General features: G+C 42.4%; 1 protein-coding gene across 1 annotated transcript; it reads right to left on the reverse strand.

Annotated features, from left to right (window-relative positions):
- Positions 1-3,056: 3,056 nt before the first annotated feature.
- Positions 3,057-13,719, reverse strand: LOC134535361 (outer dynein arm-docking complex subunit 4-like). Its single transcript, XM_063374432.1, has 5 exons — positions 13,548-13,719; positions 11,920-12,134; positions 7,721-8,086; positions 4,253-4,420; positions 3,057-3,071 (listed from the first exon to the last, which is right to left on the reverse strand). Exons 1-5 carry the CDS (start codon positions 13,717-13,719, stop codon positions 3,057-3,059), a joined length of 936 nt encoding a protein of 311 aa, XP_063230502.1.
- Between the last annotated feature and the right edge of the window lie 4,681 nt (positions 13,720-18,400).

The raw sequence follows: 18,400 nt of genomic DNA on the forward strand, positions 1-18,400 counted from the left end.
GCGGGGAGCGTAGACAACCTCAACCACGACTGAAGATCAAGGCCCTCAGGAACACCTGCGGGCGGGGAGCTCAGGTGACCTCAACCACGACTGAAGATCAAGGCCCTCAGGAACACCTGCGGGCGGGGAGCGTAGAAAACCTCAACCACTACTGAAGATCATGGCCCTCAGGAACACCTGCGGGCGGGAGCGAAGGCGACCCTCAACCACGACTGAAGATCAAGGCCCTCAGGAACACCTGCGGGTGGGGAGCGGAGGCGACCTTAACCACGACTGAAGATCAAGGCCCTCAGGAACACCTGCGGGTGGGGAGCGGAGGCGACCTCAACCACGACTGAAGATCAAGGCCCTCAGGAACACCTGCGGGCGGGGAGCGTAGACAACCTCAACCACGACTGAAGATCAAGGCCCTCAGGAACACCTGCGGGCGGGGAGCGTAGAAAACCTCAACCACTACTGAAGATCATGGCCCTCAGGAACACCTGCGGGCGGGAGCGAAGGCGACCCTCAACCACGACTGAAGATCATGGCCCTCAGGAACACCTGCGGGTGGGGAGCGGAGGTGACCCTCAACCACGACTGAAGATCAAGGCCCTCAGGAACACCTGCGGGTGGGGAGCGGAGGCGACCTCAACCACGACTGAAGATCAAGGCCCTCAGGAACACCTGCGGGCGGGGAGCGTAGACAACCTCAACCACGACTGAAGATCAAGGCCCTCAGGAACACCTGCGGGTGGGGAGCGGAGGCGACCTCAACCACGACTGAAGATCAAGGCCCTCAGGAACACCTGCGGGTGGGGAGCGGAGGCGACCTCAACCACGACTGAAGATCAAGGCCCTCAGGAACACCTGCGGGCGGGAGCGAAGGCGACCCTCAACCACGACTGAAGATCAAGGCCCTCAGGAACACCTGCGGGTGGGGAGCGGAGGCGACCTCAACCACGACTGAAGATCAAGGCCCTCAGGAACACCTGCGGGTGGGGAGCGGAGGCGACCTCAACCACGACTGAAGATCAAGGCCCTCAGGAACACCTGCGGGCGGGGAGCGTAGACAACCTCAACCACGACTGAAGATCAAGGCCCTCAGGAACACCTGCGGGCGGGGAGCGTAGACAACCTCAACCACGACTGAAGATCAAGGCCCTCAGGAACACCTGCGGGTGGGGAGCGGAGGCGACCTCAACCACGACTGAAGATCAAGGCCCTCAGGAACACCTGCGGGCGGGGAGCGTAGACAACCTAAACCACGACTGAAGATCAAGGCCCTCAGGAACACCTGCGGGCGGGAGCGAAGGCGACCCTCAACCACGACTGAAGATCATGGCCCTCAGGAACACCTGCGGGTGGGGAGCGGAGGCGACCTCAACCACGACTGAAGATCAAGGCCCTCAGGAACACCTGCGGGTGGGGAGCGGAGGCGACCTCAACCACGACTGAAGATCAAGGCCCTCAGGAACACCTGCGGGCGGGGAGCGTAGACAACCTCAACCACGACTGAAGATCAAGGCCCTCAGGAACACCTGCGGGCGGGGAGCGTAGAAAACCTCAACCACTACTGAAGATCATGGCCCTCAGGAACACCTGCGGGCGGGAGCGAAGGCGACCCTCAACCACGACTGAAGATCATGGCCCTCAGGAACACCTGCGGGTGGGGAGCGGAGGTGACCCTCAACCACGACTGAAGATCAAGGCCCTCAGGAACACCTGCGGGTGGGGAGCGGAGGCGACCTCAACCACGACTGAAGTTCAAGGCCCTCAGGAACACCTGCGGGCGGGGAGTGTAGACAACCTCAACCACGACTGAAGATCAAGGCCCTCAGGAACACCTGCGGGCGGGGAGCGTAGAAAACCTGAACCACTACTGAAGATCATGGCCCTCAGGAACACCTGCGGGCGGGAGCGAAGGCGACCCTCAACCACGACTGAAGATCATGGCCCTCAGGAACACCTGCGGGTGGGGAGCGGAGGTGACCCTCAACCACGACTGAAGATCAAGGCCCTCAGGAACACCTGCGGGCGGGGAGCGAAGGCAACCTCAACCACGATTGAAGATCGCAGGCTTTTCGCGGCCACCGTCTGGGAGTTGCTTGGCTTCTGGTTCGTAGCCGTGCCAAAGACGAACGTATCACCGAGTTTCTAGGTCGCTGTTACCTACTGAGGTTATTGCAATTTTTTTTTTACTACAGCCCCTCGGGGGAGCTGAATTGTTGCCCGTTGGAAGGGCAGCCCATTAGGATTTTTCTGACAGTAGTGTTTTTGAAAGGTTGTCTGAATTGTTGCTCCTAGGATGGGCAGCCCTTCAGGATTTTTCTGACAGTGGTTAGTTTAGGTTAGGTCAGGTTAGGTCAGGTCAGGTTAGGTTAGGATATGTTAGGTTAGGTTAGGTTAGGTTAGGTCACTTTACAAACTAACCGCTGTCAGAAAAATCCTGAAGGGCTGCCCATCCAAGGGGCAACAATTCAGACAACTTTTCAAAAACACTTCTGTCAGAAAAATCCTGTAGGGCTGCCCTTCAAGGGGGCAGCATTTCAGTCGCCCCAGCCCCTCCACGCTGAAGTCAGTCTCTCACAGCCGAACTGTTTGTGAGCCCTCATAACAAAAATGAGAGTGATTTTACGGGAGATTCCTTAAGTTCCAGGCCGAAACCTATACGCGTTTCGTGGTAAAGTAATAATTGCCAGAACCCCTGACTTTCGTGGGCGAGGGCTCTGTGGCCCGCGCGTATTGAGGTTGTTGCAAGTTTTCCTGCCATTTTATAACTCTCGCCCGGAAGAGAAGAGCTGTTTCCCGATTGGTTGCAGCTAGGTAGAGCCTTGCTTTCTTCTGGTGTGGCTTTAGACGGTTTGGCTAACCGGAGCTGGGCTTCTGTGCTTCGCTGGGAGTGCTGGCCGATCAGTGGCCTCTTCCCCTTCTGGTTGGCTGGGCTGTTTGGCCAACACCAGAGGCGAGCTCTCTTTCGTTGGATGCAGAGCTAGGTTTTGAGGATTTCAGAAGAGTGGAACCTATTTTCTGCTACAATTTAGCAATTAACTTCGACGGAAATTTAAATGATATATTCACCTTCGATGCTGCTACAACCCAAAAGACAAATAATTCCAACATCACGACCAGTTGTTCAACCCGAAATGAGACCTAGCGATGTTTCATTTTTAGCGTAGGTAAGTACTGACTAATGTTAGTACCTACTTACTTATTATCATAACAAATCAACCTAGTTACTAACATTTACAGTGCGATCGACAACCTACTGACAAAATAATACGAAACGTAGAAAATTGTGCAAATTTTTTCAAAACGAATGCGTACGTTTTTGCCAGTGTGATTGAGAATTTGATAAATATTTCTAGCAAATTATAGTTGTTAATGTTTTACTGCAATGATCATTAATATATTTCATAAATAGTTTCCAACGAGAAATATAAAATAATTTTATTTTTGTGTTGGGAAAAACCTAACTTATATTTGAGTATACATTTTAACCCCAACTTGAATAGATAACACCATAATAAAGGATATTTTGACTACGTTTTCGGTTATTATGACTGAAACCATAAAACCTACAATAAAAATAAAAATGGCTATGTAATGTACAAAAAACTTTCATGGTATACCCCACTTCGCCTGATTTAACTAACTTGGAAATTTTTCACTCCCCTTTGACACCAATAAATCAACAACCCCTCGATAGATTTATTAACGGTTAGAAAGCCATATACGTACTTATATACAAACGCCAATTCGCTCAAGTTGATTTGGAGACCTCACACTGTTCATTCGAAAATTATGCGAAATAAGTTTGGTATCATTACAAGACAGATGTTTTGCCAGGAGATTTATTTGCATTATAAACCACATCAGAGGAGTTTCACTATAAAAATGCATAAATTTACAAAAAAGAACGGAAGTAATCTCAGATAAAACATTTGGACGCAACAATTAATTGGAAATTGGTTCAAGAGGAATGCTGTATATTTACATTAATAAACGGGTTGAATAATCCTCACGCAAGATACTCTTGAAAGTAAATGGCCGTAGAAGGAGAATGTACAACAAGAGAGCCACCGAAAGACTATCGTCAAATCTTTTCAACAAGAAGTGTTTTGTGTAAGGAAAAAATGCAATCAAACTTGAATAAAAACGTTAATCTAACCGCCCGTATTCGTCGTTTCCACGTCAGCGAGATAATGGCCACCAAGGAATAATATTTTTTTGTTAAGATTGAGTAATTTTACATGTTTTATTTTATATTTACCTTGATGTCTTTTGTGTCTTGAACACTTGTCACTTTATCAACGACCTCTACTGCATATTTCTGAGCTTCTTCGATTTTCTTTGCAACCAGATTCCGAGTGACGGTCCTGCAAGGTCGTTCGTGCCAGCGGGTGATGGTGTAAAGTGGCCTTATTGTCTCCATCATTTCCTTAAAAACAAAGTAAACAAATTATTTTATCATATGTTCACTTTTAACAGCTATGTTACATACAACAGCGCATATTATTTTTCTCTTTACTTTTGAGTAGCATTTTTTTAGAATCTGTTTTGAAAAGCTCATAATCTATTGGTTTCATCTGTTTAGCAAATAAAATAAGAAGAAAAAAATTAATCTGCAAATTATTGTTGAATTGAGTTTTATATCGCAACGCTACTTTTTGCTTAATTGTTCCATATTTATGTCCTAATGCGGCAACTAGGAACACATTTAAAAGCTACTCACATAAAATAAATATTGATTGTAATGATTAGCACAATGGAAATTAATAAATTACTTTGTGATACATATTTAAAGTTTTAATGTCTATTTATTAAAGAAAATTAAAAACGATACCGTAAAATTTAATGGAAGAGTGATTTAATAAATACATTTTATTTTGCAAAAACTTATGAGCCTAAGTTAAAATTATACTTTATAAATGTGAAACAAATGTTGTTTACGCAGGCAAGCCCAAATGAAAATTATTGTTAAGGATTGTAAACCTACGGAAAAATTGATAAATCGTGTAGAGCTACGGTAAATTTAATATTAACACGTGATGGTCTTCGTGAAAACTATTGTTAAGGGTTTACGCCTACATGCCAGTTTTTGAAGGGGAGTGTTAGGCAATTAATAAGCCATCTTAATTCCAAAAGATTTTTGACCATGAGTATTTTCATAATTTTTTTTTTACAAAATTGGCTCTGTTAAAGCATAGTTGCTACTAGTATAGGTTGACTACTTTCATAAGTTACCCTGGAGAATTCAATTCAATTAAACACAATTTTATCATATTTGTATGTCTCTTGATATGTGATCCTACTTTAAGTACTACGACTACCTGTGTACAAATAGGGCGGGCATAGCTTCAGAAAAAATATCCACGTAGTTTATAATCTGCTCAACATATCTGCGTGGTGTCTGTTTGCGAAAAAAAAAAATAAGAATACGGTAAGGACGGTTGAGTAAATACTGTTTCCTTATTTCTTAAATTTGTATTTATAATAGTGAATGTCTTGAATGTGCGTTTTAAGAATCCTTTTTTTTTAGGCAAGAAATCATGAAACATCCAATATGGATTCTTGAAAGCATTTAAGAGAATCGTGTAACACCTTCAACTTCATTTCTCCGCCATTTAATGTTACGGTTACCGCTCGAGAAGACTGCCCGCCAGTCCACAACCTTGAGCTTAGAGGCGATACCTTCCCAGAAGCACTATCAAGCGTCGCAATTATCATCACGCCGCGCCGGGTAAACTGCCAATGTGAAACGTTATAATCTTGGTATGCTAATTGACTGTTGAGACCTAATACGGTGTGTTTAGTTGCTACGTTGTATTTTATTTTATAAATGGAAGAGAAATATTCATGTAAAGTTACAGATACTTGTAAATTTGTACATGAAAAAAAATTCACTAAAAATAGTGTTCGCAGTCACACTGGATTCAGATTCTTACCAGATTCTTTGTTTTGTCCCAGTACCTACAATAGTTAAAAGTTATTTGTAAACTATTCCCTGAATAGCCTTCCAATTTTAACTGCGCACATTAATAAGCATAATAAAGACAATTGAATATTCGATTTTCTGTTCCATGGTTTTAAAATATATTCTTGAATTAAATATCAATTAAAATAAACAAATGGGTACGTATACTTATAAACGTGCGTTATTAGTTATACTTATTTGGCATAGTAAAGAAACTAACTGTAATTTAAATGAAAATAATCAATGGAAGTAAAATAAAAAAGGACTCAAGTAGTTTTATAAATATGGTTAGTAAAGTATTAATTCAATCAAATTATAAAAACATTAGTCAGTATTCATGGTTAATATTAACACGTCTAAGGTAAAATAAACGTAATAAATTTTGACACTATTTTAATTATTAATAAATATAATGCAATAATTTATAAGGCTTAAAAATCATACATACGGGAACATAAGCAAACTTACATAAATATAGATACTGGAAAGGGGACCAGTATTCAATAGCAATCAAAACGTATAAGTTTTAAAAGCAATTTTTTTTTTATTTGTACCTAGCCTTTTTTTTTTCCTGTGAAAATTTCGTTGAATGGGTGCGCACGCATCTTAGAAATTGAGTCTCATAATTATCATAACGCGGCAATTTTCCGTAGAATAAAATCAGTGTTGTCTCGAGAAAAAAAAAGGAGGTGTGTCTGTGTCATGGACACGGCCGTGTGTTGTACGTGAATACGTACACGTAACAGGTAATATTTTCTATAGAAAATATAAAATACGCTATTTTTTATATTAATGCCATTTATATTTACTGTAATTATTTTACACTAATGTTTTATACATGCCATCGACATATTTTGACAAGAACTGACGATTGAAACCCAAACGAACGTCGTAGCTTCTCCGAGTCAAAAGTTATTCCAAATGGAAATATCGAAACGCAGCAAAATGACATCAAAATGGCGGCGCCTCCCTCTCCACCACGCGCGATGCGTCACAGTCCTTCACTTAGCGTAACGAATTCTTTGATCATTTAGCTAACCAGTGGTGTAATTAAATTTTGGACGGAGTTGATAGATATGTAGCTGCAACACAGATTTTGTTATCATTTGTTTTTTTTTTAATTGCCTCCCACTATGTAAAGATGTATACACATGAAAATTTTTTGAAATTCCCTCCCTGCCCCTTTCTAAAAAAAAAATGGTTGTCTGTAAAGTCGGTTTACGGACGATATTTTAACGTGACAACGTCATAACACAACATTGATGAAATGATTACATACTTTTATGAATAAAATTGAATAATTTTTTATTGAATTATCGCTATTTTGTATGGATGCAAAGAAGGAGTGAAATGAAATCTACAATTTAATTGATAAATTTACTTCTATTTGCACTCATTAATTCAAATATGTTCATTACTTTAACGAAGAGATTATTTTAACTACAACTTTAATACATGTTTGCTATTAAAACTTCTTCCGATCTGTGTTATTCTGTTAAGGATAGGACGATGATAAGGAAAAGTTGGAAACGAATGGGAGTGTTTCAAGTTTTGACGTGCCTCGTAAAAAAGACAAATCGATGGTTGTTCCAATCGAGCGGAAGAGGGATAGATGCGGCGCAAGACGTACAATGTGCGTAACGGGACAATGCGCGTAACGGGACATTGTGCGTAACGGGATACTTTTTCGTGCGTGCAGCCGGCGTTCATCGGTTTATCAGACGTTGTCACGTCAAAAAGGAAAGTGTATGACACGCGGCTGACCTCGGTCCGCGCCAGGAGGGCGTGTCCCTCGGCCGCCAGCGCGCGCGCCTGCTCGGCGTGGGGCGAAGTGCGCAGCTCGTGCGCCGTCCGCAGCCGGGCCAAGGTCTCCTTGTCGGCGTGCAGCGAGCCCAGGTACAGCTTGGACGTGCGCCGCTGCGCCGCCTCGGAGCTCGACGTCTGCGCCGCGTCGCCGCCACCAGCCGCCGCCTCCTCGGCCGCCGCCTCCTCAGCCACCGCCTCCTCGGCCGCCGCCTCAGCCGCCGCCTCCGCCGCCGCCTCCGCCGCCTCCAAGTGCACCTCGGGGCACAGCTTCACCAGGATCGGCCCGGCGTTGCGCCCCACGCAGTTCTCGATGGTCTCCTCCGCCTGCGGAACAAGTCACGTCCCCTCCCTTCGAGTAAAACTTCCTCAACTGCCGTCGAGGCAATGACGTCATCGACAGCACAACATAATGAATAAACAAGTAAATAAATAAAATTTTAAAAATCTTCTCATTCTCTTCGCCCACTGAAAGCCGATTTGTGGTGGGGTGAGATTCGAGGCAATGGCGTCATCGAGAGCACAACTAATTAAATAAAAAAATCTTCTCAGTCTATTCGCAGACTGAAGTGGACAACTTATATCTCAATGATACACTGGGTTTAAACAAAACCTTGTACACTATGTTAAACAATTTGTTTATACAATTTATTTGTAAAAAAATTTGTGGTCTCTTCAGAATTGCACATAACTCTATCTAGTGCACGATTTATACCGTTAGCTCCGTTCTTGTTTCGGCGCTGCGGCTCTGTTGCGAGACGTTCGCCACAGAGCGCTAAAGTTTCAGACACTCAACATTGCAATGTAATGGAAATTTATTTTTAATCTTCGCAAGCCACGACTCTGAGCAACAAGGACATTCACGACCAAATAAAATAAAATCACAGTAGTTCATAAAGATCGGAAGTCGCGAGACTTCACCAACTCTGCAACTTGAAATTGTAGAACTGCAAGAAAAGAAAATTTCTTCCCAGGTCTTCTTTTGATAACTCGTGTTTAAAATTAAATCATATAAATAATCAATAACGTGATTTAAAATTTTTAGTTTTCTTTCACTACTTCAAGACTTCCAAGTGAAAAAAAGATGAATATAAAAAAGAAATTGTCTTTATAAAACACATAAAGTTTTTAAAACCCGTAACATCAAATATTAACAGAAGGCCAAAACGTAAGCAGAAAACTCAGGAAGTTCAAAGTTGGCCAATGCCAGCGTTGCGTTTTTGCGTCCTGCGAAGTTTACAAAACAGATATTTGAAAACGATGTTATTGAAAGTTTGTTTTCCTTTCATTTTTGCGTTCTTGCGTTTCTTGAGTTGTTAGGAACACTGCCTTAAGTTCCCCGCCTATCTAAGCATACACACTGTGTGCAGAGCTTCAGAAAAATCCACGTGATTGAAAAACTGATTTAGGTATTCGAGTGGTGTCTGTTTACGAAAAAAAAAAACATTCAATTAAGAAAACGCTGAAGTTTGATTAGTACTGTTTCCTAATTAAGTTTTTAAATTGTATTGATTGAAAATTAATAAAACGCTTGTAATAAGAATAATGTTTATGCATGAAACTCCCGGTAGAGGTTCTTGAAAGCACTCCAAGGACTTGCATTGCAAATATACCTTCATTTCTCCTCCACATAATTTTACGGTTACTGCTCAAAGCTCATAGTTTCCCTATGCATGACGTGAAGACTGCGCGCAATCTCAAGAGGCTATATCGCGCTAGAAGCACCAGCGAGCGTCGCACTTATCATCCCGCCTCACCAACACAAGTACACCGGAGTCGTACGTACTGTAATGGTGAGAAACTCTAACTGCCGAGACTGAGAACTAGTTTTGAAGTAGTTAAGGGCCCACCCGCCAGATAGTAGCTTTTATAATATATTACTAACGTAGCTACATTAATCGTTAGAAGTATTGCATCGGCTATTATCAGGCAAACAAACCAGTAAATAATAAGCTCACTTTATTTTAGTAGCTACGTATTTTTTTTTGATGTAGCAAATCGGAATCAGATCATCTCCTACTCATTTAAATAGAACATTAAGTGTTTTTCTGCTCAGTAATTGTCTTCTACTAAACAATTAATTGTCTTGTAGTTAAATTATTATTTGTGTTTGGACCTCCCGCCCAAGTTATTTTTTTTTTTTTTTGCTAGTAGTTATGGGCTTATCCATCATATAACGTCACATGTAGCGCAAAACATGATTTCAGTTTCCACTGTAAGGCAGGTATTCCAAGACACAAAAATAAGGGTTCAGGTACAGAATATGCTACACCTGTACTCTAACCGTATTCCTAGTGCACGATAGGACACGGCCAGTCCCTCATTTTTAGGGAACGGATTTTGGTGTCCTATTCGTTTGATTTCGTGATTTCGTTTGATTTCGTCCAGATGGTGGACACGCTTCTGGCTACATTAAACTAGTAGGTAGTAATTTTTGTGATAATCGGGGGAACCTACCAAGCGTGATGGTGTGCCAAATGAAACTTTACGATAGCGAAACTATCCTGGAATGAATTTAATAAAACTTTAAACCGAGCGTGATAAATATAAATAAAATATTTTATCAACTAAATTTCTGGACGCGACTTACATGCCGTTTAGTATGTCGTCCCCTTGTATATTGAAGTGACTATATGCGGGTTTATGTTCATACACGTGGGCCCGCCATATTTAAGAGAAAATTTTGTTGCATTTTGTACGCACATTGTAAAAATTCACTCTTATCATATTAATTTCTAGTCATCTAACGTGTGCGCAAACTATTTAGTATAAACTTTTTATTATATTAAATAATCGCAACTTAAAAAAAAAGTACATGATGCTGCTATCCCCAGTATTGTTTTTTTCCGTAACGATTATATCGATGGTTGCGAAACCTCCCGCTAGAATGCGTTGGAACCAGTTTCTAGCCTCGCACAGGGTACCGTTTATTGAAGCGGTCGCCGATGAGATGGGATGAGGTCCTGGCCGGCGAGCGAGGTGACGGCAGTGCCAACGGGCCGGTATCAACTGGTAGACTGTTCAAGTGATCGCCAGTGAGTCGAAGACACTCCTACTTTTCTACCGAGCCAATAGACAGAGACAGCCCTTCCCCTTCAATACGGTACTTTTCTGGTAAGCCAATAGAGACGCCGTCACCCCCCCCCCCCCCCCACACTACAACTAGTTTTAGGGGGATATATATCATGGGGCGGGAATTCAGATTTTCAGCCAATGAAAATGACTCCATCAAGGATGCATGTCCTCAAGTGGTCCGGGGAAGAAGTGCCTAAGGCAAGGGCAAAAAAACAAAAAAAAAAAAAACAACAACCCGGAAACTTCGGCGATCAGTTTAACTGTCCATCCGTAGAGACCCGTGAATTTCGCGGATTCATTTCGTTTCATGCTAAAATTAAAAATAATTATACCTTAGTGCTGCTTCTGTCATTGGTTCTCTGTTAATCTGGAGGACTGAGGGGCCAATTAGAGGACCCTCACTCAAAAGAAATGTCGAATCACAGGCCACCCAGTCGAGACGAGACGACTCACAAGTCAACAGCCAATGAACAGTTGGCATTTGCCCGAGCGTGTAGAGGATATTGGAGTCTATATCCTGGAGGTCATTGAATCCGCGAAATTCACGGGTCTCCATCCATCCGTTATCCGTTTATAAAAAAGGTTAAACTGATATTTTTGAATATATATACTGTATAGAAGTCGCCAGCCCAGGTTAAAATTTCTAATACGGTTATGAGGTAGTTGGTTAATTCACCGCCGCAATCGCCACCATCTCTAGGGCATCGACATTGTGGTGGTCCCTAGCGGACAAGTGTCGAACTCTTCAAACACCCCTTCCGCCTCCTGACGAACGAACTTGAGTTGCTGTGAATGATGGGGGGTGGGGGGGTGCGGGGGAATGACAGCGGGCGACAGTGCTGCGCTCTGACGTGTAAATAACAACCTAAGACGATGCAGGGCGTTACGGCAGCGGCACTGCAGCGGTGAAGTTCCCAAGCTGATCATCATACGCTTCTGAAAAAACGTAGAGTAAATCATATCCACTCGCGACTTCTATACAGTATATATATATATATATATATATATATATATATATATATATATATATATATTCAAAGCTGATAATGGACTGTGCCAACGCCCCCGGGAGTCTGCGCGCGTACCGTCTGGCGCCCCGACTCGAACTTGCCCGGGGTCCTCAGCTGCCTGCGGCCGCGGTGGAACACGACCAGAGACTCCTCGAAGTCGCCCAGCTCGTACAGCGCCCTCGCGGCCAGGAACTTGGCCTCCAGGGAGCCGGGGTCCACCGCGGAGACGGCCGCCGCGTGCCGGATGGCCTCCTCGTACTCGAACTCGTCCAGCTTGCACTGCGCCCTGCCTGCCGGACGTCAGGTCGAAAGGGCGTAACTTTCTGCTCGCACCCGATGACGGTTCGCAACCCGAATGGGGGAGTCCTTCCCGCAACGTCACGAAACCACAGGCAATTCACTGATTGTTCAACCGTGATACGAAGAGAAATAAATTACTCGTATATATACAGTTAAGATATCATCTTTGAAAGATTTGTGCAATGGGAGTGCACGACTTGATGCGAGCTTTTGGACATACGCCATCGCTAAAGCTACAGAGAAAAGTCAAGTTGTTGGAACATTGTGATAGAGCAATTATTTTCTTTTCAAACTTCCTCGGATAAATATGCATACCGGGTCCATACCGGGCATTAATGTTATCTTTGAAAGATTTGTGCAATGGGGGTGCATGACTTGATGTAAGCTTTTGGACGTACGCCATTGCTAAAGCTTTAGCAGTGGCGTATGTCCAAAAGCTTACATCAAGTTATACCGTTAAGGGGCCCGCCTACCTGGGCACACATACGGTGTGCAGAGCTTCAGGAAAAACAACGCGATTTCAAAACTACTCAAGATATCCGAGTGGGGCCTATTTACGAATAGCATTTAAGAGTTCGCTGAGGACCGAAAAGTACTTTTAATTTCGGATTAAGTATTTAAACTGTATTTTTAGAAGCGTTAAAATGCCTAAAACGCGTGTTTTCAGAGTAATTTTTAGGCATAAAACAATCAGTACAGATTCTTGAAAGCACTTAAGGGGCTTGCATAACACCTTTATCTTCATTTCTCCACCATATAATGTTACGGTCACCGCTCAAATTTCACAGTTATCCTGTGACGACGAGACGAATGCGCGCCAGTTCAGAGACTTGCGCTTAGAGGCTATACCGCGCTAGAAGCACCAGCGAGCGTCGCGCTTATCATCCCGCCTCACTAACACACATACACCCCTGACGAGGCGGGCCCCTTAAGGTTTAGATGTTCCTCGTAAAGTTAACAATGTTCGCAGGCTTTCACTGGGCCATTGTATGAAGTAGCTTGGCTTTCGGGTTGTAGCCGCATCGTTGGTTGAATAATTCACCGACGTTTCGGTCGACATTGCATTCGCCATCAGGGAGCAGTTTCCTACTGAGTAAATTATTCGCCAAGGACGCGGCTACAACATAGAAGCCAAGTTCTTTGTAAAGGTCTTGATTATTGCATTAAAAATACAAAAAAAAAATAGAATAATTATCTGTTCGGGTTGTGATGCCCTTGGGAAAAGTTTCATTGGCTTTATATATATTATAACAAGAATAGTTGCCTGTCATGGGTTTGGCGTTCCTGGGAAAGGTTTTGATGTCTTCCCCCAAAATAACCGAGAATAGTTAGTTACACTGTCGATGTTCTGATGGCTTTTAAATAGGTTTTCGTGTCATTGTGGAAAAAAAATAACAAGTTACCTGTGAGGGATCGTATGTCCTTGGGAAAGGTCTGGAGGGCGTTCTCCAGGAACGGGAACCCTTTACGGGGCTGGCCCCTGTTGAGGAGCCAGATGCCTGTCTCCCGCTGCGTGACGAACTGCTGGTACCTCGACCACCGCTGGAAGGGCGTCAACTCGTCTTCTTCGGCCATCGCTGGCGCCCGGGGCTTCCGACGACTTCAGATCAGAGAAGAAAACTGGAATCCTGGAGGTCGATCGAAACGCAACTCAGCATCAGTTTAGAGAAGAAAACAGCAAATAATGACCAACAAGCTTGATTTTCTAAATAATAAAAAAAAAAAAAAAAAAAAAAAAAAATAAAAAATTGCATACTAATATTACACTTGCTGGAGTTGGAGTACAGTTCAAAATAAACCCATAAAAGGTTTTACAAACAAACATTACTTTTTTTTAACGACTTATTCTTTATCGTAGAGCCTATGCTCATACACTCATTCGGAATCAACAGAAATTAAATAAGTATTTATAACTAAATAAATATACAAGCACATACAATTATTTTCAACTAATTTTTTTAAAATGAATAATTTGTGATTGTATCTGTTATTAGCGATATTTTTTAATTGACTTAATTAGTTACTGACCCTTCAGTTCACGTGGCTGACGAATATTTATTACTAAATATCTAAGTGGTATGAACAGGAAATATAACTTTCGTGGCAGTTTGAAACAGAGGCGAAGGGGCAACATGCAACATATCAGCGAGTCCTCGACACGGGAAGATGTTCCAAAAGTGGAAAAATCATTAACCACCTGGAATGCAAACCCAGGATCGTTTGGTTCACCAACCAGTCGTTCTAACCACACGTATAAACGGCTGAGATACTCAGCTTTGCCGGAAAAATTAAAAAACAAAAAGGTGAAAACGCTTTAGACACTTAAATATACTTAGTATGAATTAAAGTTTCAGGGAAACATGTAAACCAAAGAAATACCTACCTATATCAATAAATTGCGGCGTATGATGAGCTTAGTATGAAATAAAAAAATCACTTAATATTAGGAGAGTCTTACGCTTACTTGATGATGTGCGAGACGTCCGAAATCACAGCTGACCTATTTCAAGTGCGTGACACGTGTTTGCTAGGAAACGGAGATCGCACAGAAGAAAACTGCATCATGATGATTTATTAAAAATCACCCTTTGTTGTACGTTGCCAGGTAATGCGCTCATGGTATTATTAATGCAGCGTAAAAATTATCTACATCAAAATAAAATGTGAAATATCTGTGACTATTTATCATGCAGGCGAATTATTTTATATTTTATTTAGTTTGAGATGCACATTCATAAATGTAAAAAAAAAAATAATTTAAAACGTTTTGACTATAATATAACTATAAAGAAATTAATAAAAATTATGAATTATTTTAATAATGGGAAATAACATGTTTCTAATTATTTGAAATGTAAGTAGTTCGTATTTAATTATTTTAATTTTGGTTCGAATCACGACAGTTATAATAAGCAAAGTGGTTGATCCGTCAAGCTCCTCTATTTTCCGGTTAAATTTTCTTTTTTTTTCCTGGCAAGAACATTCGGTTAGCTAAAACGCAACGTTCAAGGAAAAAGATTTCACGGGAAGTTCTGAACCACCAACATTTTATTTCGTTTTGCGTGGTTACAGCGGAAAATGAAAAGTTAATTTTCGTAGTGCCTTGCTTCAACCCCCCTCCCTTTTCACCCAGCATCCTGTCGTGCTGTTTGCCCGCTGGCGTGTATAAGTTAAAAAGGAGCTCAGGTACCGAGACTCTTCCAGTTTCAACCAGAAGCGACCCGCATAAATATTTTAAGGCTCAGTCTGACACACCAAGTGCGTTTTTACAATTGCTTATCGTCACTATCATTTAAGGACTTTTCTTGAACGTTACCACAATGGTGCTCTAGCGTATTACGTTTCGTCTCACAATTTCTCATGTTTTATCTAATAGCGTAAAAAAAAAAGGAACGTAGGTGCTAATAATTACTATCACTTGCGTGACTATTTTTTTACTGCTTTGAGATTAATTTGGTAAATTTTTGATACAATGCAAGGGAACCATTGAAATTAATTCACGCGAAAATCCCTTAATTAATATTTACAACAGTACACGAAATAATCATTAGAGACACACATTCACAATCAACAAAGCTGTTATAAATTTTCACTTCAAAAATTACGATGAACCCTAGTTACAATTTACCCAGACATTTACGTCAATTCACGCATATGTAATTTTAAGAGTTCTGAGTTCACTTACTTTGAAAATAAACTATGAAGTATTAAATAAAAACCTAAATAAGTGCATAGCAAAACTATCCTTTTAACTTGTTTGCCCACCCAGTTTCCAAGAAACACAGTATTTTATAGTTGAAATCCTGCTTGGTTTCTACGAAATAAATTTTTTTTAGGAACATTCTTCGTTAAAAGGCCGTAAATTTATTGTAATGTCTAAACTGGTTTACATTTCAGTTGTCCCCTCTGGTAGTAAGGGTTGTGAATAAACTATTATTTTTAATACCTGCGCGGCAAGGGAAACTAATATATTGTTACGATCGCGCTTGGCTGCAGTGCTAGGCATCTCCGCGCTCGTTCGGCTTGTCTGCGCCCCCTTCCACCCGCATCCTCTCCCTGGTATCTCGTGTCATACTATCTCGCGACATCCTGACCTTCGCAGCGCGCACCTGCCTCAGATCGAGTTACTTAAAAGAGGCCGCAATGCGGAATAAAAGGACTTAGACATGTTTATCGGCGCGTTTATTGGGAACCCGATGCTTGTTGCGTTTATCGGCGTTCTTTAAGTAGCCGCCGAGTCCTTCGAGGACTCACGACGCGTTTCTGGGCATTTCGACGGCGAAGGTCGCGCGATATCACGGAGACATGCCCGATTGTTCTGGACGGGAACCCAAGGGCTATATAAGGAGGTTGGGCCGACCTTCGAGAGGAGTTCAGCGGGGAGTTCTCCCGCAGCGGAGTTTCCGGGCGATAGTGCCGTGGGTGCGGCAGAGTGGCGAAGTCCTTGGACGAAGGTTCCAGGGCAGAGAGTCTGAGTGAGTGAGTGGAGTCGGGAGTTCTTCTGCGGCGGAGTTTCCGGGCGATAGTGCCGCGGGTGCGGCAGAGTGGCGAAGTCCTTGGACGAAGGTTCCAGGGCAGGGAGTGAGTGAGTTCAGTGGAGTCGGGAGTTTCCGGGCGATAGAGTCGTGGGCGCGGCGGAGTCCCGAGTGAAGTGGCGAGCGAGTCGTCGTGTGGGATCTCGGCGAAGGGTGTGACGGCGGCGGCGGAGTGCGGCGACGGAGTCCCGCGGCGGAGACCCACGAGGGGTGCTGCGGCGAGAGTTGCGCCGGAAGTGCGGCCCAGCGAGGTGTGTGAAACGAGTGACTGGGGAATTGACATTTCTTTACGTGTAATTAATTATCTGCCAATTTAGAAGATGAATTGTAAGTGACAAGTAGTGGTAATAAATAAAACTGTGTGCGATAAAAATCTTTAATTGGGCTATCCTTTACGCACCCACGGTTAATCGTAACAATATTTATGTAGTTATGACAGCACTAAGTAAGTGCCATTAATTTACAAATCTCTCGGTTTCTTTTAGTCAACAGGCCTCTGGTCTGATGGTATTCAAGTTAATAATTACAGCTGTCCTACAAATAGACTTATACCTAATGTAAATCAGAAATATCCTCCATTTGTATAACGAATAAGTTAAAATTATCCTGGACTTACCAATTATGTACAGTGATGAATATAGTATAATACATTTTTATGTATTAAAGCTAAAAAAAAGTAAACTTTATTTTAATTTTTAGGAGAACCAAACACTTTAATAATAAGCCCTTTTAACTTCCAACTAAAGTAACTGGAACATTTATCACGCCAAAAGTACTCTACAGAGGCTTTTAGAGGCCTTCAAAAATAAAATCGATAGACGATAGTAATTTTACCTTACAATTTATTTTCTCGTAAATTGTATTTATCTAGGCATAATAATTTTTTTTCTTTATATTAATGGAAATAATAAAATACAACTCATACTTGAACGAAAAACTTTATTACCTTGAGAAAAAAAAAACAATCTTTGCATGTCGTAAACTAGGAAAATATTTCAATAAAAGTAAATGCTGTTGACAGCGTACCGCCTATAAAAACTAGCAGCGAATCCACGGAAGCTACTAATGCCGCTCGACGTGCGAACACAACGGAATCGCAATTCGCAGCGACCGGGAGACGCGCGGCGACTGATCGATCGCGCCAAACTATCGATACACGCGCGCTGTCAGGAGGATCGACGCAGCACACTCACGTCCGCCGCGGGACACGAATGAGCCTTTTGAAACGTCACGGGGCGAGGGAGAGATGTTCAGACCAGCCAATGTTTTGACATCGAGGCCAGACGCTTGGCAGCAGACGGGCTGACCTATAATACGGATGACCGCAGGATTATGATGACCGGGTGAGAAACGTTTATGGGGAGACCGTATTGCCGCCGTACGTAATTGTTAAGTCCGTGAATTTTTTTTTTTAACTCGTTCGTGATACAAATAATTGCGGATGTTTATCATTCACATCCCAAGGCTCTTGTGGGACAGCTGTATGGCTTGACATGAAATCTACCTGACCATAGGCCTCTATTCTTGATCATATTCACATAATGTGTCAAACAAAGCAATGACTGGGCGCTGTCATAATTAAAAATTATTTTCATCAACGGGTAGTTATTAAAACTAATAGTTCAGACGCTATCCTTACTAGCATAAGGGACAAAAGAAATGTATACGCTGTTAGAAAATTACAGTACATTAACGTACTTTCAACGAAGATTGCTTGTTTA

This window comes from Bacillus rossius, chromosome 8 (assembly GCF_032445375.1).
Source record: "Bacillus rossius redtenbacheri isolate Brsri chromosome 8, Brsri_v3, whole genome shotgun sequence".
NCBI classification, from domain to species: Eukaryota; Metazoa; Arthropoda; class Insecta; order Phasmatodea; family Bacillidae; genus Bacillus; species Bacillus rossius.